General features: G+C 47.1%; 1 protein-coding gene across 5 annotated transcripts in view; it reads left to right on the forward strand.

Moving 5' to 3' along the window:
• The window catches only part of dab2ipa (DAB2 interacting protein a), a 71,502-nt gene that overhangs the window by 18,185 nt on the left and 30,551 nt on the right, over positions 1-22,766 (forward strand). For 4 of the 5 annotated variants that reach the window (XM_035521837.1, XM_035521839.1, XM_035521836.1 and 1 more), the window contains exons 2-3: positions 4,593-4,699; positions 11,124-11,242. In XM_035521837.1, coding sequence (XP_035377730.1) covers positions 4,593-4,699; positions 11,124-11,242 — 226 coding nt within the window. Of the gene's footprint in view, positions 1-4,592; positions 4,700-11,123; positions 11,243-22,388; positions 22,704-22,766 lie in introns of those variants that run through there. The other variant, XM_035521840.1, reaches the window with a different exon arrangement.

The following is a 22,766-nucleotide window of genomic DNA, read 5'->3' on the forward strand; positions in this document are numbered from 1 at the left end:
ATCGCTTTTTTCACCCATCATTCCTTGCAGCAATGACCCTCTTAAGATGAGAAGAATTGTTTATTTGCTGTACACTACACCTCCACGCCGTGTCTTTTCCACTAAGCTGCACTTATCCCTGTCCAGCCTTCTGTCGTTGTCTGTCAACCCCGCCTCTCCCTACTTCCCATTCAACATTGGCTGCGGCTCACTCCAGGGCCGGCGCTGCCGGGGCTGCCGGGGCTGCCGCGCTGCGCGGGAAAGAGCAGTGCTGATTGAGAGGTCTCACTATGTTCTGGCAGTTTGATTGACAGTTGGAGCTCCCATGGGGGGCATGGGCGTCAAACAGCAATAGAACGGAAAGGCCCCACAAGGACGGAAAACGGCTGCCTGTTGCATTCCTATTCTGGTTCAATGCCAAACAAATGGAGTGCAAATGATCTGACCACCCACTTTTCCCCCCACATCTGTCTTTTCCTGGCCAAATCCTTCCAATAATCATAACGATGTAGCACTCAGTAATGGGTGATCCTTTGGTGTGATTGGTTGCTATATAAAAGCAATGTGGTAAGAACTGTGTGCTGCTTTTGTAATAGTTAAATCATTAATAATACCACTTCCTCAGAGGCCATTGGACATCTTGGACTTTTATCCTCTGTGTAAATTATGTCTCATCACAAACGGATTCAGTTGCAACCTGACCCATGGATCAGCAGAGCCCAGAGTCTGAGGCAGTGGAGATTCAGTGGTTAAGGTTGCCAATTCAAGCCCCACCACCACCAAATCCCCACCGTTGGGTCCTTGAACAAGGCCCTTAGCCCTCAATTGCTTGAATTGTATTCAGTCATAATTGTAACTTAGGTGACTTTGGATAAAAGTGTCACCTGGGAGTGAAAATGTAAAATGAATTCCTTGCGGCGCGTCTGTGTTCTCTCCTTCCAAGAGCTGCAGTATGTAAGAAAGTGGGGAAAGAACCGGCGGCCACGACCTGCACGAGGCTGCCCACGCTGAGAGAGAGAGAGAATAACCCTCGCGGGAGGTTATGGCCCGGCATAACCGGCGTGTTATGGGGCGGACTCCTCGTACGTGGCCAGCCCATGCGTCTCGATCGTCGGAGATGAATGGGACACTAGCGGTGTGCGTTTGAGTGGCTGCTCTTTGATGGATGGCTCCCTTGCCTGCCAAAATCTATGCCCTGATTGATTAACTTGCATGCAGGGTTATTCGGCCCTCTTTTCTCTCACCGGTTGAGATTGCTGTCCTTCTGAGAAATGATGGGAAAACTCGTTCTCCTCTACCTGAGAACACAAAAGACATAAACATTGGAGTAAGACAAAGGACTACTGAGTAATTGCTCGTGTTTTCTAGTGTTTCTCGTAACATGCATCAATTCTGCAGACAGTAACTACATGACAGTTACATGAACATACCTTTATTTTACTGCAAACTCCTCAACAAGTGCACTCCTAAAGGACGTAGAGGACCTAGGCTCTTCATTTAAAGGGAGACCTTCTGACCTTCGTGACAGACCAACGGCATGTATAGTTTGGGGCCACAGCAGAGATATAACAGCTTTGGCTCACGTGAACAGCCCTCTTAGCACGCCATAGCAGCGGTTTTTACTGCGATCCACAGTGTTGAATACTTGGACCTGCTAACACATGCTATGGACCTTTCCTGTCATGGTCTAAGGTGTGGAAGCGATGACAAAATGGTCCGGGGTTCACGTGGTGGACGCTTTCCGGTGTCAGGAGAGGTTGGTGTGGGTGATACCCCGTGACATCAAGGGCCCATGCTGTGTCAGCCGATTACGCGAGGAAGACGGATTCTAACTGCCATTTAAAGATTTGTTTCTGCGCTGAATTTTATCTGACTTAATGACAGAAGAGTGGTGGGGCCGATTACAGACGTGCAGGTTGATAATGGCGTCGCACTTATCACACGGAACTAGGGGAGGACTGCAGCTCCGCGGGACGCCCGCGGCACGGGCCTGCAGGCGGGGTTGTAAATCTGCCTTGGTTTTTGTGCACAATATATTCTGAAATTTAATTGAAGTCGCTCGCAGTTGGCTGCCATTCGCGGCTTGTTATGTTTGCGGTGCCGTGCGTGTTATGAGTGCTGTTTGCTTGTTACGCAACGTCATTTTTGTGTGCGCATGAGCGTTTATCATTCGCTCGCGCTCAGGCCCACAGGGTATCAGGATGGTCATGACTCCACGCTGAGCATATGGATTAAGATGTTATGATACCACACAGGATAATTAAGATGATAAACAAGACTTGTTGTTTGGCATCTCGGTCCCCTGCATTCCAAGCTGTTGGTCTACCGAGAGAGAATCTGCGTTTTAATTATTTTAAGAAAAATCCTGGCCATCTTATTCATTAATTTAATCAAGTTTTTTTTTTTTTTAATCAAATTTCTTGACATGATGTTCAAGAATGGATTATTGACCATTTCTGACCTGACTGCTCATTCTCATATTAGGAAACACATTATGGTGTTTAGCTGACGCTTTAATCCAAAGCGATTATTTTTTTAGAACTGAGTACAACTTGCTTGAACCAGCAACCTTATGATTGCTAGTCAAGTACATTAACCACTGAGCTAGCACTGCCCATAATGAAGGTTGTTTCATTTTTTACAATTTTACATTTTCATGGCATTTATAAGTCGCTTTTATCCAAAGCGACTTACAATTATAACTGAGTATAGCTTGAGCAGTTGAGGGTTAAGGGTCTTGCTCAGGGGCCCAACAGTGGCAACTTGGCAGTGGTGGGGCTTGAACCAGCAACCTTCCGACCACAACTCAAGTCCCTTAACTGAGCTACCACTGTACTACTGTAAACGTCTAGCACCTGATTTGTACTCTGTTTACTGCCTCTCACTGTTTACCTTTGTTCTGAGGCGTCCCAAAAAAACCAGCCAAAGTCACTGCTCCCTGTTCCTCTTTCTCACGACTCACTGTGAATGAAAGCTGACCAGTAAATGAATCTTTAATCAAGCACTAATAATACTGTTTATCATAAGCAACCTCAGCAGCTTGGGATACACGAATATTCCACGAATGAAAGGTACTTCAGTGATCCACACTGTACAGAAACTTCATGTGGGATTTCTCACTTTAGCAAACACCGTTGTTGATCATGGCGTGAAATGTGTGGCTAATTAACTTTCCCAAAATCATAGTAGTGTTAATGTCATCTTAAATAAGAGACAGTGTTCCGTGTAATACTTGCTCAACCATTTAAAGATGATATTTGTTATACGATGCTTTTGGGAAACCCAGCCCATGTAACTTGGCTGGCGAGTTAGCTGTTAGTGATGCTTGATTGATTTGATTTTTTTAAAAACATATTTTTTCGACTTTTCATACAATTAATGACACTTTGTAGCAAAATGTTATTTATTTCTACAATGTCCCACCTGATATATATTGTGATTATGGCTTTTCATGAGAGGATTGTCAAGTTGTAAGTGTAAGGTCATTTCATTCATGTGTTTGTATTACTACAGGGGAAGAGCTGAAACCAAGGCCGGTCACACAGTACGCGCTTTGTTTCCAGAGATTATTTTGTATTGAATCATGGGCGACATTGAAATAGCTGCAGATCAGATACACTCTAAATTATGTCTCCGATTCCCATTGGGCGCTTTCAAGGCTTCTTGTCTCTCCATGCAATGTCGAGATCGAGATAGTGTGGAACTGTGTTGCCTTGTTTGCTCAGAGAGAATGCTGCAAACAATGAGAAACGGCGGAGAAAAATGAAAACCTTGCAAGCGTTCAGAGCCCAAAGCCTGTGGAGACAGGCAAAAGACACTGGGCTAAAAGGCCCCTTCAGATTCCAAAATTCCAAGACAAAGCAGAGATGCAAAACGAAGCCGGAAATGGACGACTGCCAGCTTCTGTGAATTTTGGGATGATGTCTCCTTCCCCAGTTGTACTCTGTGATTTGCTCCGCGCTTTGCTTCTTTGGGGTTTTTTGCAGAGTTATTATTCAAATAACCTGCCTAGCAAGAGTGTGTGCGAGGGGAGAGCAGGCAAACCCAGTGTCTCGATCCTGTTAGTGTCTTATCTCTCCTGTCGGGAAATGCAGCGGGGCAGTGTAAGCCGTGGCCCACGACTTGAGCCCGTGCACGCCGGCAGAGCGGCAGATTTCGGAGATCCCATCTTTCAGGTCGGCTGCACACGAGCTGTCATTCGTTTGCCAGCTCAAGCACTTGTTCACTCCTTCCCTTCGCCTGTCGGTCAGCCGGAGAACAAGCGCGTGTGAGGAATGTTGAGCAACCCACCTGTCTGGTCATGCAGTGCGCCGGAGGAGTTGACCCACTGGAGCTCGTGCACCATCCTGTGATGTTCTGAGCTGTACCGTAACACAGATGGTTGACTACAGGGACCAATAAGTGCTCCAGAGCCTTAGTTACAGCTTTTGCAGGTTTAATAGACATTCCTGCACTGGTTAATGTGCTTTTGCTGTTTTTCAAAGCGAGATGTGATTGATGTTAGTGTTGTTGAGGTGTTTCCCTTCGTCTGTACTGTAGATGACATTCTCTCTCTCTCTCTCTCTCTCTCTCTCTCTCTCTCTCTCACTGTCCGTCCCCCAAACCCTGGTTAGAGTCTCCCACTGAGCGGGTGGGCCGTAGGCGGAGCATGCCTGGCGGCACCATGGACAAGGCCCCGCCCATCACTGAAGCCGCCGCCTCCACTCCCTTCAGAGTGACGGTAAGCTTAGGCCAGCTGACAGAGCGGGACTCCTCCACATCCCTCACTCTTCGTTCTCTTTATTTGCTTTTACATACTGTTCTACACAGCAGAAAAGGTGTCATGTCACCTGCAGCATGCTGAACATGATTTGTTCAACTGTCTTTGTCTCTGTTTATAAGGATGAGCAAATCTGAGAGATATTGTGTGTGTAACTCATAGACTTCTGCCTTAGTCAGGTTAGCGTTTACCTGAGTGAGTTGCAAAATAAATCCTCATACATCTTCATCTCGGTGACTCAAAAGGTTAATCCTGCAGACCTTCACCTGAGTGAGTCACAGGGTTAATCACCACAGACCTTCACCTGAGTGAGTCACGGGGTTAATCACCACAGACCTTCACCTGAGTGAGTCACGGGGTTAATCACCACAGACCTTCACCTGAGTGAGTCACGGGGTTAATCACCACAGACCTTCACCTGAGTGAGTCACAGGGTTAATCACCACAGACCTTCACCTGAGTGAGTCACAGGGTTAATCACCACAGACCTTCACCTGAGTGAGTCACGGGGTTAATCACCACAGACCTTCACCTGAGTGAGTCACAGGGTTAATCACCACAGACCTTCACCTGAGTGAGTCACGGGGTTAATCACCACAGACCTTCACCTGAGTGAGTCACGGGGTTAATCACCACAGACCTTCACCTGAGTGAGTCACGGGGTTAATCACCACAGACCTTCACCTGAGTGAGTCACGGGGTTAATCCCGCAGGCCTTCACCTGAGTGAGTCACGGGGTTAATCACCACAGACCTTCACCTGAGTGAGTCACGGGGTTAATCACCACAGACCTTCACCTGAGTGAGTCATGGGGTTAATCACCACAGACCTTCACCTGAGTGAGTCACAGGGTTAATCACCACAGACCTTCACCTGAGTGAGTCACGGGGTTAATCACCACAGACCTTCACCTGAGTGAGTCACGGGGTTAATCACCACAGACCTTCACCTGAGTGAGTCACGGGGTTAATCACCACAGACCTTCACCTGAGTGAGTCACGGGGTTAATCACCACAGACCTTCACCTGAGTGAGTCACAGGGTTAATCACCACAGACCTTCACCTGAGTGAGTCACAGGGTTAATCACCACAGACCTTCACCTGAGTGAGTCACGGGGTTAATCACCACAGACCTTCACCTGAGTGAGTCACAGGGTTAATCACCACAGACCTTCACCTGAGTGAGTCACAGGGTTAATCACCACAGACCTTCACCTGAGTGAGTCACAGGGTTAATCACCACAGACCTTCACCTGAGTGAGTCACGGGGTTAATCACCACAGACCTTCACCTGAGTGAGTCACAGGGTTAATCACCACAGACCTTCACCTGAGTGAGTCACAGGGTTAATCACCACAGACCTTCACCTGAGTGAGTCACGGGGTTAATCCCGCAGGCCTTCACCTGAGTGAGTCACGGGGTTAATCAACACAGACCTTCACCTGAGTGAGTCACAGGGTTAATCACCACAGACCTTCACCTGAGTGAGTCACGGGGTTAATCACCACAGACCTTCACCTGAGTGAGTCACGGGGTTAATCCCGCAGGCCTTCACCTGAGTGAGTCACAGGGTTAATCCCGCAGACCTTCACCTGAGTGAGTCGCAGGGTTAATCCCGCAGACCTTCACCTGAGTGAGTCACAGGGTTAATCCCTGCACACCTTCACCTGAGTGAGTCACGGGGTTAAACCCCCTGCAGATGCAGCAAGTCCGGATAATGCTGACATCATCAAATGCATGCCACCAACAATATTTTTCTGTCCCTTCTTTTACTGTCTGCCAGTGTGAGCAGACAGGGCCCGTGGCTTTGCAGACTGTCTCCCCTCAGTCCAGACATAGACACACGAGCGCCCTCCAGGCTGTGACCAAGGTGCCGTTGGTCTGGACACCTACTGCAGTCCTCCCTGCCTGGCAGTCTTGAAGGGACATACTGGCATGCGCTTACATAATTAATTATACGAGAAAGCTAGTGTGCTCTTGTTAGCTTGATATAAATTATTTCATGCTAATTGAGGCTGTTAATTTTACTTCCTTTTAGCCTTGTCAGAGAAATCTTGGTATAGGTAATTTACCGCTGGAATTATTACCTTTGTAAAACCTGATGAAAACAAACTCATTGAAGAGAACCAATATGACACTGGATAGTCTAGGAGGTATGAATTAGCCTTTAGGCTGTCTAGACCTGAATCGAACGCTAACATGTTTTTAGCCCTCTGTGTAGAACGCTAATATGCCTTTAGGCTATACAGCCCTAAAGGCCTGAATGGAAGGTAAAGTGTAATATCGCCAGAGTATGAAATTACTGCCAGCTGTTTAGTGTGTGTGTGTGTGTGTGTGTGTGTGTGTGTGTGTGTGAGACAGATGGGATGCGAGTCCTACTGTGTGAGTGTATGGTGGCAGTCTTGTTGGCACAGCTGGTTCTGCCCCCGCCTGATGCCCGCACCTGATGCCAGCTCCGTCTCTCACGCGTTTCAGCAGGGCCGCCATAACATAACCACATGCTGCCGCGGGGTGCCGGTTACCACGGTGACGGCGCGGCTCATGTAAACAGATTTGGTTCTAGCTTTGTCTTCTTTGCCTTTGTCTGCGTGCAGTTGGTCAGATCAAAACGTGGAGGCCGGGCGCCCGCTCTCACGAGCCTTTGGTGAATATTAGTTTGAATGTTAAATAACGTTGGCTCGCTCTTTGAGTTAACAGACAAAATAAAACAGCTGTTTGATTTCCCTACGCGCCTTAATGTGCACATTTCAGACGATGAATACATTTGCTCTGAGTACTGAGGAATAAAAGACCCGCCGTGTTCTCTCATTGTGTCCGTTCTGCGGCTGTATCCATGGCCTCCCTGACACGTCGGGGCTGTTTACCCTCGGTGGAGGCCCAGATAATCCAGCTGTGTATTCTCTCCCCTTCTCCCCTTAATTATACAGCTAAACTAACACCAGGACACAGCTAGAGGGTACGTTAGTATGCATCATGTATGCCCCTGGGGACGGGTGCGTCTGTGTTTTTGTTAACTGCTATCGGGTTATTAAGAAGCCCCGCTACCTCGGCAGACACGCACATAAACATATACACAGGTGCCGTCATCGAGGGCCATGTTTAAGCAAACGGGGCCCTGGAGTTTGTCAGAGCATTGGGGGGGGCAGTCGTAGCAGGGTCCCATACTGTGAGGAACGCAGCAAAGTATCATGGGATCTAACACCCCATACTGTAATGAGAGAGTTAGCGCAAACACTCCATACCCTGATTGGAGAGTTAACACTCTCGCTCTCTCTTTCACTCTGTGTGTGCTTCTCATGCACACTAGTTTCTTACCGAGGACTCCAGCGTTGCGGGCCTAGACCACACTGTTCAACTTCTAGCCGGACATAATGCTGTTAACGGATTGTTTCGGCAGTTGCTCGGTCTCTTGGAGGCTTTTAGCAGAGGCGTGCTGTAGACAGCAGTCTATTACAGGCTTTTAGCAGAGGCGTGCTATAGTCTGCAGAATGCTCCAAGTGTCATTCGACCCGTGACTTGTCTGCAGCAGCGAGTAGCTGACAACAGCACTGATTGGTTTAGAGGGGCTCCTGCTGCTTTCTCCATCTTACAGAGGAGCCCATAGAAGAGCGTCCGGAAGAGGTCCGGAAACGCTTCAGCATTTCAGGGTTCGAGCGCCCCCTTTAAATGGTCCTTATCCGAAATTAGAGCCAGGATTGAAACTTGGATACTCGGATATGTGCACTCATGATGGAGAGGAAAGTAACGGAAATGTTCAGATCTCATGTCAGGTCTGACGGTTCAGAGAGTGCCAACAAAGGCACCGAGAGCAAGAGATGGAAACCCTACAGGGTGGCTCGCACCAGTCAAACATTCACATGGTCTCTTTGCAAAGGTCAAGTCAAGTCAAATCAAACTTATTTATGCAGCGCCACAGTAGTAACAATATAGTCAATAAGGAACAGAATAAGGTCACAAAGGTCACGCGCAGCACCAGCTGATCAGATCCGTGCACCGGCCTCCTTAAAGAACAACAGGTTCTAATTAGCGTGGCCCACTGGCATACCTGTAGATTAGCGCAGCCTGGTACATGACTATAGCACAAAGCGAGCATCCCTGGTTGAAGAATAAGCCAGTACTAGGAGACGGGCCTGAATGAGCCAACAAGCAGTCTCTGAGAAGTATAGTGTCCTTAATACTGGCCAAAGAAGATTGCATGTTCCTTGTGAAGTTTGCATTGCCTTTGTTAAGTATTTAAGCATTGGCATGTCCACTTTATTAACCCTAGACTTTACGCCAAAGTTGACAGACAGGCCTGATCAAAGTTTCTGTTGTGGCTACCTCTATAGGGTGTTTTTTTTTCAAGGGCTTGAGGAGCTCGGAGCTTTAGAGGATGAGGAGCACACACAGGACAGGGATGAGAGAGAGAGAGAGAGAGAGAGAGAGAGGGAGGAAGGGAGGGCCGTTTGTGTCCAGGGCCACGTGTCCGCTGGGCAGAGCAGGGCAGGCATCACGGATGGAGGGGTTGAGGGGCAGACGCTGGCTCAGCAGGTAAGCATGAGAGGAATCCCACACACAAACACAGCAGCACTGAGAAATGTGAGCAGCTGGAGGCTGTTATTCTGACAGCTGACAGAGAATGTGAGGAACTGGACTGTCTCCCATAGGTGACTGCACTTCGTCCACAAGACTGACAGAAAAGCAGTATGGGATTTTTCTTTTTTTTTTTCTTTTACCAGGGTGTCTTTACTTTGTTTTGGAATGGTGGGGGGGGGGGGGTGCTCAGAGTATTTGAGACATGCTTTGGGAATTATTTACATCAGACTGTTATCTGTGACACGCTGCAGTGTCCAAATTCTATGGCTCTTGTATGAGTCAGGTCAGTTTTGACATTGGAGCTCCATTGATTTGGGTCTGCACTGCTACCTGCAGTAGCTCAATACCCAGAACTCCCGGCACACTCCTCCACACTGACGGCCATGACGAATAATTCTACTCGGAAGGCACACGGCAAATGTCATGGGGTGGGCGTGGGGGGGTTTGGGGGGACAGAAATAGAACACTGAAAAATTGAGACTGCACCAAAGGAGAGAGGGAGACAGACCCAGCCTGCACGAAGGTTTGGGCCGTCAAGCTTTCTTGCCATGGAGGCCGTTCTGTGCTGTCCTCTGGACGGCAGCGTTTGCCGAGAATAAAACGAGTGTCGTGCGGGACACGGTGGCAGACCTTGAGGCTCTGCAGCTGAGCTGGTGCCGGACAGCGTGCAGGGGGCAGACGGGCTGCCGTCAGTGGTCAGGGAGAACCGAGTGTGGGCAGCCACTGGGAAGTTGTGCAGGTGACTGACCCCATCCCGGCTGATGGGGTCAGTGTTCTCTTGAGACAGCCAGCCTGCATTCCTGAGTGCCTGTCTTTTCTAACAGCTGTGACATTCTCACTGTTGAACTGTCAGGACAGTAAATTTGCTTGATTATTCTATTTAATTCTGTTTTCTTAAGGTTAAGATGTCTTATATACTGTTTAACAGCATTAAAGATTCGAAACTATGATTTATTTTGACTGTGTTGTTGTTCCTTTTTCATCTTATTGAAATATTTCAGATCTTGCACATCTTTGTCTTCCACGTGTACTCGCAGTGGTTGTGTAACAACTAATATTTGACTTCCTTAATGCAGGTTTATTCACTCTGTGCATGAGAGGCGGGTTCTAAACACACACACACTAATTATCCCAGTCAGTAATTGCGTTCCACATCCCTGGCCTTTAGTGCTGCCCTGTGCTCTTTTTTAAAAACTTTCTCTCTTTCCAGTGCCTTCGTCTTTTGGGGAAATAATCCAGCACCATCTCTTTTTAATCTGTGGTGTGCTAGAAAATCTCCAGATCAGCTCTCCCCGCGAACTTGCACTGCACCACTATTTATTTATTTCCTCTCTCGTATTTTCTCCTTCTCTCCTTCCATGCCAACCAACAGTTTCCATGGTAACAGAGACTTCGAGGGGCGTCTCACATCAGCGTAGCCGCTGTAGCCCAGCGAGCAGATGTGTGTGCGCACGCACGTGTGTGTGTGTGTGTGCGCGTGTGCGTGCGTGCACGCTTGCAGGTCAGTCGACACGGCAACACGCAGCTCTGTCAGACATCGTGGATGAGAGACGAAGGAGACATTAGGAAAGAGACCGAGAGAGAAAAGAGTGTCTTCGTTGGCAGGGTTGGCCGTCAGTGATTTTGTTTTTCCTGTGTAGCAAGCGTTTCAGCCGAGCGCCTTCTCTCTCCCTCTCTCTCTCTCTCCTTCCCTCTCTCTCTCTCTCTCTCCCTCTTTCTCTCTCTCCTTCCCTCTCTCTCTCTCTCTCTCTCTCTCTCTCTCTCTCTCTCTCTCTCTCTCCCTCTCCCACCTCGCCTGTTTGTGGGCCAGGGCTTCCTGAGCCGTCGACTGAAGAGCTCCATCAAACGTACGAAGAGCCAGCCCAAGCTCGACCGGCACAGCAGCTTTCGGAACATCCTGCCAGCCTTCAGGAGTGCCGACAATGACAGGTAACTACACACACACACACACACATACACACACACACACACACACACACACACAGACACACACACACACACACACACACACACACACACACACACACACAGCTTCATCCTGAGCTGCGGTGCTTAACTAACGCTTGCATGTTGAACTCTGTGTTTTGTCAGGATGGAGCCATTACATATCACCACCAGATGTTCACAGATTTTTACCGCCATTTACTTGATTCTGAGAGAGTTTTTTATATTAATAATAATAAAATAATAATTTTAATTCCTTGAATTTCCAAAATAGTCCATTCAGTGTGATTCTGGTAATCAATACGAGCTGAATAGATGAGAGGAGGAATTAAAAATTGAAACTTGATTGAACTGCCTTTGTAGTGTCTGTATGTGTGCTTTTCAAAGCCTTAAACCAAAACGTGCAAAAGCCACAGAGATGTAACACTTCATAAAATCCACTTCCTAAAGAACAAAATATTCCAGAAGAAGAGACTGAAAGTTCATTCATTTATTCACATTCATTCCAAGCTTTAAAAACCTGCTTTAATATCCAGGCACATTAGTGCTTCTCCGGAAAATGGAGATTTTATTTATTTATTTGTTTGTTCAATGTCTGTATCATTCAGACATTCAGCGTCTTTATTATGGCTGTTAGGGATGCTTAGAGAGTCTTATTACAGCGTCTCTGAGTCATCTCTCTGCGATGAAGTGAGCTCCACGAGAGAAGAGGGAATTGGATTACTCCGAGGATGAATAGTCGCGCTTCAGCCTAATTTGTGGGACATAGCCTGTGAAATACTTCTCTCCCAGCTGAGCAGTGTTTGGGGAGTGATGCTGAAGAGCTGTCGCGGGGAGGAGGTTTCTTTTCTCATGGGTCGGAACCCAGCAGGGTCCAGTCCTCCACAGTCACCGAGCTGAACCGTTCGGGTTTGTGCCCTGCCCTGGAGCCTTACGGTGAAACCACTGCGCTGTGTTTGAGTGAGTCCTGACTCCACCACTCACCAAACCGGTGCATCCGCACTTGTTTCACTTCGGCATTGATCGAGGCGGAACCCAATCGCTTGTAATCAGAACTGCGCTGTAACTCGATGCAGAACGGACAGGCTCGCAGCACTAAAACCGACGCTCGGCCCATAGAAAGGGATCCGATCCTGGAAGGCACGTTTTGTCCGTTTGGAGTGATGTGACTTGTAACTCGGGCAGTAGGAAAACGCGTCCCATTTGCCTGTTGCTCTGATCGTGGGGTGCCTTGTGGCATTAGCCTGGTGGGGGCGCTACAAGCGGTGAGTCAAACGCACCCCATGGACGTACACCGGAGGCAGCGTGGCGCATAGCTGCATGGCTCATCCGCAGAACAATTTTGGTTTGTTTTTTTTTGTTGTTGTTTTTTTGGACAAATGTAACACTGTAAGCACAAATTAGGCACTGGCTCTCTCTGCAGAAGTCTAAAAGGACTTTAGGATTAGCATATTATTATATTTGCAAAAAAGTTTTCCAAAAAATTCAGACTTTCGGTTTACGTGACACAGTTTCATCTTTTCCAGGTGAAAGCTGATTGATTGGCAGATGAAATCAATGCTGATGCATGGAAACCAAGTTTAAAACCATATAAAAAAATCACATAAATAAATCTGACGTTTGGTTGATAATTAGTCAATAGCCCAAGGGGTTTTGAGTGGATCAGCCAGGTATGGAAGTGTTTCCCATGCGGATGTGGTGGGCTATCGCGGTTCTTTGTTCTGTGTGACATTCCTGCCACGCCATTTCCCTCAGTGACACTTTGCCCATGGGAGACGCCGAGAGATGTTCGGGTCTCTTATCGGGATTTGTTGAACAGTAATGGCAGGCGAGCTGTCACGGTCAGGCACAGAGTTTGCCAGGTTTCCCTGTTCAGAGGAAGGATCACCAACATGTCCTGAGACTGCATCCCTCATTACACATGGATGTTGTCCAGGGAGAGAGGCAGTCAGCATCGTGGAAGCAGGGCTGTGTGTGTGTGTGTGTGTGTGTGTGTGTGTGTGTGTGTGTGTGTGTGTGTGTGTGTGTGTGTGTGTGTGTGTGTGTGTGCGCGCAAATATGCATTTGATTTTGTGTGTCTAACTCTTATTTTTCATCTCCCTCCTTTCATTCTTTTCCCAAGTTACACATACGCCCCAGTGACCGACAGCCAGGAGCTGTAAACTTGACCATCATTTGTCCAGACTTATCTGGCTCACTACATTTTGGATTGAGCTCTCTCTCTCTCTCTCTCTCTCTCTCTCTCTCTCTCTCTCTCTCTCTCTGTGTCAGTTAAAGGCCTTCTACTCTCCACTGTGGTCCAGACATTGTGCTTGCTGAGGTGGAGTTTGGGTAATGAGCTCCTGTTGTACAGGGGGGCTATGACACTACCAGTTCCTTCATCATTAATTATTATTATAATTATTATCATAATTATGATTAACTGAGCCAGAGACTTGGAGAATTCTGAAGACTTTCATCTTCTAGTGTCAAACACACATTTCACTACTCTACTTTTCCTTTGAAGCCTTCGATCTTGGGTTGAGTGAAAATGCACGAAATGTTGCTGTTTTTTTAGTTACTGACATTTATTTTCACCCATCATTATTATTATTATTTTTTTTTTTGCATCAGTGCGATGACTTTCGTAAGCGCACGAGACAGAGGCAGAAGACGGAGCACACTTTGAAGTTCCCGTGCTGCTGTTTCTGCGTTCGGCAGCCTTTCAGCTGAAGCCGCCGTGACAGCCCACTCATTTGGCTTCACTTAAAGCGGCCAGAGAAACAGGAAGCGCGAAGGAGGGAGTGGGCTTCCTGTGCGGCCCCAGACCGGCCACGCCAGAGCAAATGAAAGTCGTAACGCGTTATCCCCTTTGGAAAGAAATAATCGTGAAGAGAGTCCTAAAAGGCAAAAATGCGCTTAATGTGCAGCATCGTGCCTCAGGAGGCGAGATTGCTAGTCAGCTGCTAAATGGGGAGCTGGACCCAAACTATTGATTTTCATCCCATTTTCTAACAGCCGCTGTCATCTGTGAAGCTGTGTGTGGGGGACTCGTGAAAAGACTAGTGTCATTTTGGGTTGGGAGGGGCATGCCAGTCTGTCATCTTTATTTAGTACAAAAAGACTGCGTGAATCACCTCATAACTTTTTTTTTTTTTTTTTTTACGTTAGCCGAACGGTGCTGCATTTCTGCCCACTGCTGGGACTCTGTCCAGGTTCACTCCCATGGGGGTGTGGGTCCCATAGTTGGACCCGATGAGCTCACCAGGCCATTGCTCCTCCTGCACGTGTCAGTGGAGCGACCCGCCCATCCGGCCCACCTCATTAAAGGCTCACAAGCCATGGATGGGAGTGAAGCATGAGGCATTCTAATACGAGGAGACAAGCTCGCCCTGGGGCAGGCCCCGCCCCGCCCTGCCACACAGCCCCCACCCCCCACCCCCCAACATGGTTTTCTGTTTGTGCAGTCTGGGTTAGTGTAGTGCTTTGTTTGGTGTTTACAGCCAAACCCCTACATGCATATCAGTAAGCACTTGATTACTAAGATATCTCTGTGTAGCAAATGAATCCATTTGTGGCAGCATTCATTTGGGACGGTGGAGAGGAGTGGTGTGTGTGTGTGTGTGTGTGTGTGTGTGTGTGTGTGTGTGTGTGTGTGTGTGTGTGTGTGTGTGTCTATGCTGTTGAATCCTGTGGGGGCAGGAGAGCAATAGCAGATAGCAGTGAGTGATGTTCACTGAGTGGTAGAGAGGCCTTCAACTGCACCATGAAGCCTGTGTCTCGTTAAAGCTAAGCCTGCCTTCCTCCTAAAGCAACCCTATAGCCAACAGGACTCCTCCTCACATCCTCTCTCTCTCCATCCCCCTATCCCTCACTCAATTTTTCTCTCCGTTTCTCTCGGCCTCTCTCTCTTTTGTAGGTATGTCTGTCCCTCGGCCAGCCTCTTAAACCCTAATGCTACCACATATCTGAATCTTCTGCCTCCCTGTCAACAATGCCCATTATACTCCCATTATGCCGTTGTCCTACAGAGATTTAATAACAGCTATTTGTAAGACCCAACAGCAAGTAACAGCTGACGGTGCATTGTCACAGAACAGAACTAAATGCCACCCAAGAGATCTTTTGTTCCTTTCAGAGGTTGGCATTTACTTAGCTAACATAAGCTTGTGTTTTAATGAGCACTAATTGCTTTATATAATTGGAATTGCCTAAATAAGCAATTATTTCAAATCATCGTATTTCTGTTAGTTGGCATGCATCTTACCACTTCCATTCAACTTGGTCCGTCGGTGTCCGTGTTCTTTCACCAAACGTTGTGCGCTCTCCTTACACTAATGAGTGTAGCTTTCCTGGGCAGGTTTAGCTGCTTTCCAGTGTTGCACATGACATCACAAGCGTCATGCATGTAAAAACAACCAATCACGGTATGGCGCGCCTAAGGCTGTTGCAGTTTCATCCTGGAGATTTTTCCTGGGGAAGGAGAAGAAGTGCATCTAACCTCCATTCCTCAGGATTCCCTGGACGAGTCATTCATTTATTATGGACTTTGCTAATTCCAACACAATTGCTAAGCCGTTTGTCTCTCATGGTTTGGAAAGTGATTCATCAGGAACCATCAGTAGCCTGAGGAAATGTGAACAGCCACCATAGGATCTTAATGCCGAGAGTCATAAGCGAGTGTGGCTGGTTCCCCGTGGAAGTGTGAGTCTGCATCCAAGCCCATATACCCTCAGAAGTGCAAAACTCCCCAGTGTGCACCAAATATCATTACACAACACCGATGGTGACGTCAGACCTTTGACCTTTTGTTTTTTGGCTCGGTGTCACAGTTAACTCTCAGGGGCGATGAAGAATGTGGCTGTCTGCATGTTCTTGCTGTCGCCAGGTGTCTTATTTATTGACAGCCGTGCATCTCAATTTTGCTTGAACGCTCGCCACGGCGGATTATAGACATCGGTCACAAGGACGATGAACAGTAATTAGATTTGTGTCGAGACGCTGACGGGGTTGCGCTGGCTTTGCCGGCGATATGAGGGAGATTCCGCCACACCTTTCCCCCTTCTTCCCCAGACGTGGCGGGATCTCGTCACGCCGACGGGAGGCAAAGGACGTCTTCAGCTTCCTGTTGAGATGAGTTCAGCAAGGGCCCATCTGCATTCCAAATCGCCTGCCTGCGCTCTGATGTGCCGGGGCCACTGCTGAATATCTTAGACAAGGCGCCTTATTACCGACTCAGCTGTGAGGTGCTGGCGATAATTGAACATGCACTTACGGAGACGTGCACGGCCGCGTGATGGTGCCAGCCACCTCGTGGTGTGCGCTTCCCATGTGGTACTGGGAGATTGGGAGGTTGGTAGGTTGCATGCTACAACTTCCCGGCTCTCCTAATCTCCCATGTGACAGCTCCGGCGAGGCCGAGGACGAGACGTTTCGGAGGCACAGCCGAAAACGTTCACATCAAATTCCATTCCTTTTACAGCATATTACTCACTCTGGTGACCCACACATTTCTGCATCCAATGTTCAGACAGGATAGTTTGTTTATGGACCCTCCTGATCTGCCTGGAGTGGGGAAGTTTCAATTGGAGCAGCAAAGGTGCTTATGTAATTTGCATCTAAAAAGGGGCTTCAGCTTTTGTACAGCTGCGATAAGAGTGGAAGACTCTCAGCCTCGATAACGATGCTTTTTCCCATGACCTTGTGCGCTCTCTCTGACCTCATTCATTCCAGCATGAGTAAGCTTTGGAATTCAGGCCCGGCATCAGGAGTAAGGGAGTGGGAAGATGGGAGTCTGCTGGTGTCACCTCATCTGCCACTCTATCCCTGCTCACCATCGGATGAGTGAAATGGGTGTAAGGACGCGTGGTAACGGGAGCCATCATGAACCTTCTGCCACTTCAGAGTTCAGCTGCCCCTCCTTCAGAGTTCAGCTGCCTCTCACTACAAGTTCAACTGCCCCTCCTTCAGAGTTCAGCTGCCTCTCACTACAAGTTCAACTGCCCCTCCTTCAGAGTTCAGCTGCCTCTCACTACAAGTTCAACTGCCCCTCCTTCAGAGTTCAGCTGCCTCTCACTACAAGTTCAACTGCCCCTCCTTCAGAGTTCAGCTGTCCGGTTACCTCGGCCCAAGGCCTGACTTCATCAGCAGGAATCTCCAAGCCAAGCAGATTCCTTAGCCTCCTAATTCTATCTATCTATCTATCTATTTATCTGTCTATCTATCTGTCTATCTATCCATCGACCAGCAAAATGATTGATTAGATATTGATAAGTCAGTTAACATTTTATTGGACTCCACACTGCACTTTTGAAGAGCTTGGGGGAAAAAACAAGGAGCAGTGGAATACTAATCTTCTGGAATTTGGATACAAATTACAACTAAAAGAAGCCATTAGGGGGTCGAGTGAATGTTTTAAGGGGACTCTGCTTTCCCACATCCACTCACGCTAATCCATTTAAAACTAAACAAATTCTGCTCTTCTGTCTCTGCTGTTTTCTGCTAAAGCCATCCTGCTTTAAGTTTAAATAAGTTTTACATGGTAAACTTATCTTGGTCCTAAATGTTCTCACCCATGTCCCGGTTTATAATGTAGCACATGCTGCTGTCCTTGACACTCAAGGGCAGCTGGCAAGATGAGCACACATTTATTTATTTATTTTTGTTTATTTATTTATTCATCCATCCATCCTTCTTTTAAACAGTTTAATGACTCAGGAACCAGTGTCAGCAACTTGCAGCCTATGGTGGGAAATTGAAAACTGAATTGCTCCACTTACGGGAGCCATCAGTTGCTAGGCACAACAGAATCCTGCTTTACCCGCCTGCTGTCACCATAGTAACAGTGAAACATCACAAATGTACCACGACTTGCTCTGCCTTAACCCATGCAGTGATGAAGCACACGGCTAGGCAGAGTTGCCGTGTGGTCCGCGTATGTGCTCTTCCGCGTCGACTTCCTACTGAGCAGCCGTGGGAATGGAAGGTCAGGATAGCTCTGCTGGGACATCTGAAGACATATGTCTTCTCGCTGCTTGACTGATGCTCGTCATATTAAACCTTGGACGGTGTAATTTTTTTTTTTGACAATTGTGTAATTCCAACACATCAGTCCGGGAGCAGTATCTTACTCTCGGTAGCAGAACGTGGAGTTGTAAATGGCTCTCTACCGCGAGTCTTATTACGCAGATGTGTAGGTGCAACTAATGGAGCCAAGCAACAATGGCATGACTGACCAAAGGGTCAGAGGTCACCAAAACGGCTAAAGGTTGAGACTAAACTGGTGGATGATGAATATGACTTGCTTCACGTGGTGGGACACTACCTTAAAGGTTGATGTAATGTAATGTATGCTGATACCGCTCTGTTAATCATGACAGTGTTGGGGGTGTGAACCCATTGAAAGGCCATGTGTGTTGCATCAAAAGCCATAATCCCTAGCAAATGAAGGGCGCGTGCTGGGAGTGTTTCGAAGGTGACCACGTTTATTGATCACAGCGTATTGGTCGTAATGATTTTGTATTTTTACTCCCAGCTGTTCATAGTCCAATCACGTTCTTAAGTGCAGCTTCATTTATAAGTCTAAAGCCGCACAAAGCGTTCTATGGAAATTTGTGTGGAATCCAAACGAATATTAAAGAGCTTTCCAAGGTCTGCGTCGTAGGTGTGAGTCCATTGGTTAAACCAGCTGAATAAGTTTATCGACGTTTGCTTATTAACACGAGCACGGACACGCGCAGACAACGAAAGAGAGAGAGAACGAGCATTTGCGAATGGGGCTGGAAAATGCATTGCAGGCTCGCTCCAGGGGAGAGCGTCTGCATGAACCTGCTCCGAGTCCTCCGCTCTGGCAGCCACGTGATGGAGGAGCACGCCGTTAACTCGTTAGTGGCGCGGGCGCTTCATATATTCACCCACTGTCGGTGCATCGTGTTTAAAGAATGAACCCGGCGACGAGGCGAACGGGCTAATGTGGAAAATTCCTCTCCCACATTGCACATCGATCGTCTGTATTATTAGACATACCTCTGCATTATTCAATGCCCTGATTAATTCTGTCCTGGCCTTCTGAAACGAAAAAAGAGAAAGAACCGCACTGTCGTTCGTGCTGAACGCGGACCGTGCACTTGTAACGTGTTGCTTTGTCTGTCGGGAGCCCGACACGGGCCGGCGTCGTGCAGCACCGAACTGACCTCAGCGCTCCGGGCTTGAAGGACGAGAAAGTGACGTTATGTTTCGTCCACGCTGAGTGAAAAAAGTATTTGGCTCGTAACCGAGAACCGTGCCGCCGGTATTCGTAAAGATGTGTTTCGACCCCTCCCGTTCGGCACATGGCGGAGGCACAATTGCTTTTGAAAAGGCTCGCGAGTGTGACTTTCCGCGTCGGGCGCGTTTTTTTTTTTGGTATTAGTATCTGTGCTTCGCTTTTACTGGCGCTTAGAGCGCTTTTAAATGTGCGGTTCACCGACATAACTTCAGAAATGCTTCATAGATCGCGGTGTGGCGAAGCTGGAGTTTTCTTTTCTCGTGCGCTCTCTGAAGTGAGACATCTGAACACGAAGTACGTCTCAGAGGCTCGAGCCCTCGTGCGGGTGTGCAGAGCACGCGTGCTTGTCATGAGAAGCAGCCATAGAAATTCATGAACATATACAATCAGACCTCTCGGAGGCTCTGAAACCTCCCCGCTTGCTGTTTGCTAGGCCTTTTTTGGTATGCTTAATTAGACAATACCCGGAAATGTTCCCTAAAAATAATCCGCACTTCTATTTGGTGGTTTTGGTGAGTGCTTGGAATAGCTCCATTTCAGCATCTTCTTTATTTTATGGAGATGATCAAAGCAGGGCTGAATTAAGCCCTTTTGTGGCTATGAAGAAAAACGGAGCCCCCTTAAAACGTTTTTATATACGTATCATAAAACAATGACAGCATAATGAATAGGCCAGTCTTCAGTAATAACATGGTACTCCCACACAAATCCTGATGCAACAAGAAAACAAACAAGAAGGCATGCGATCTAAACAGGACTGTAGCCTATCCTGTGACCACTAGAAACGACAGCTGCTGAGCCATCTCTGAAATACACGCTTACTTTGTTGGTTGTATGTGTTATCTCATCAGTTTGCGCAGCGTTTGTTAGCGGAGGTGTCATGTTTACATGCTAAGTTATCTGATGGAATGCTAAATGGAAAATAGATCACCATAGTAGACGAACATTTTTTTTTTTAAGGAATTCAAACACTTTCTAACATTTTAACAAATTGATACAAAGCTGTAGTTGATAAGAAGGTCTGTAACAGTTTATACCCCTCCTCGCAATGTCTCTCTCTCTCATATATATATATATATATAAGAGAGAGACTGATTGAGACTGATATATATCTCCCCACAGGCGAGATGGCTTTGTACGCTACATATCGTTAGCGATTAAGCAGGCAGCGTGCATATACACAGTACGTACCGTGAACATGAGGAACTCGTGTGGCTGGAAGGAGAACGTACTTGCCGTAATCAGGCAGGGCGGTCGATATGGGTTTTGTAACGGGGAGTGATCAGTAGGCTTCCTCTAGAGGCTAGAGGCTAAGTGAACACACGTAGTTCATGATCTGGGAGCTGGTCGTGTGAATGTAGTTTATCAGGCAGACAGTGCTCTGTAGATTGTTTAGATTTTCCCTGGCAAACCTCGACCGCTTCTCTTCAGGAACTGTGCTGTTCTTCAGGAGTACACTAGGCAGTTTTACGTTAGATAATATCAGGCTAATTTTATGCAAATTAAAAAAATATTAGGCAAATTTTATGCATATCTGATGTGAGCATAATAGGATGACACGGGTGATTGTTTCTTTGTTATGTTTGGGGCTGGGTTTTAAAACCACCAGAGGTTTTTGCAGTGTCAGTCCTGTTTTCATTTTTTTAATGAAACTGTGGATGTAGCCTCTTTTTATCTAGGTCATTATTATACTGATTTCTTAACAGGCTGGGTTAATATAGAATATTTGCATATAGAATACAGCCTGTGTTAATATAGAATATTTGCATATAGAACACAGCCTGTGTAAATAAAGAATATTTGCATATAGTATATAGTCTGTGTTAATATAGAATATTTGCATGTAGAATATAGCCTGTGTTAATATAGAATATTTGCATATAGAATACAACCTGTGTTAATATAGAATATTTGCATATAGAACACAGCCTCTGTAAATAAAGAATATTTGCATATAGTATATAGCCTGTGTTAATATAGAATATTTGCATATAGAATACAACCTGTGTTAATATATAATATTTGCATATAGAATACAACCTGTGTTAATATAGAATATTTGCATATAGAATACAGCCTGTGTTAATATAGAATATTTGCATGTAGAATATAGCCTGTAGTAATATAGAATATTTGCATATAGAATACAAGCTGTGTTAATATAGAATATTTGCATATAGAATATAGCTTGTAGTAATATAGTGTTTTCATAGAAAATGTAGCCCATCTTAATATAGAATAATTGCATATACAGTACAGCTTGTGTTAATATAGAATATTTGCAGGTTGAGCATTATGTTGTGTGATGTCAAACTTGTCTGGCATTAACAAACCTCACCAGATAACTACAGTGCTTGTTTGCAAACAGTAAACAATGTTACTCCATTTTAGTTCCTCTGGCGTCAACTAATAAGGATTTAAATTCCTCACTCTCGTAACATTAACTCTTCCTATTGGAGTGCACATGCACACAAACACACATACAAACAATTAACAGCTGTGCGTTTTAAGTTGCTTCCTTCCTTGCAGGTTTATGACTCTGGCGTGGTGTGTGGAGGGGTAGGACCTACTGTGGGAGGAAGCCCATTGCATCACAAAAGAATGCAGGACAAAGACCACACATGCAAACACACACACAAATACTCTCACACACACATACACACTCTCACAAACAGGCGGCAAGGGGGCAGGGCCGACTCCCACTGTGCCCAGCCTGCTGCCTCTACGTACAAGAGCAACTCAGAGGAGGGGTGTGGGTGGGTGTGTGTGTGTGTGTGTGTGTGGGTGTGGGCGGGGGGGGGGGGGGGGGGGGGAGAGCTCCTGCTTCACTCAGCCTACAGTGTGATAGAGGAAACGGGAGAGCTGTGGTCCACTTAAATGAGAGTGGTGGAACAGAACTAGGGCAGTCTCTCTTTCTCTCTCTCTCTCTCTCTCTCCCTCTCTCTGTGAGTGTGGGGGTAAAATAAGGAGGCTGGACTGCGCTGAGAAGAGAAGGAGGAGGGGTGTGTGTGTGCGCATGTTTGTGTGTGTGTGAGAGAGAGCGAGAGCACAGTGAGAAGCCTGCATGTGTTCTCTGCTCCCCACGGCTCGAAGGCGCAGCGAAACAGAACCTAGCTCCCACCTTCATCTCTCCTCCTTACCACTGCCATCCTCATCGTCAGCGCGGCAGGATTGTTCTCAGGGATCCTTACAGAATGCCTGGTGAGTGTTCTGGACCGGAATGCCGGCTGCCTTGGAAAGTCAGGAAAGGCTGGCGGAGCGTCA

This window comes from Electrophorus electricus, chromosome 23 (genome assembly GCF_013358815.1).
Source record: "Electrophorus electricus isolate fEleEle1 chromosome 23, fEleEle1.pri, whole genome shotgun sequence".
Lineage (NCBI taxonomy): Eukaryota > Metazoa > Chordata > Actinopteri > Gymnotiformes > Gymnotidae > Electrophorus > Electrophorus electricus.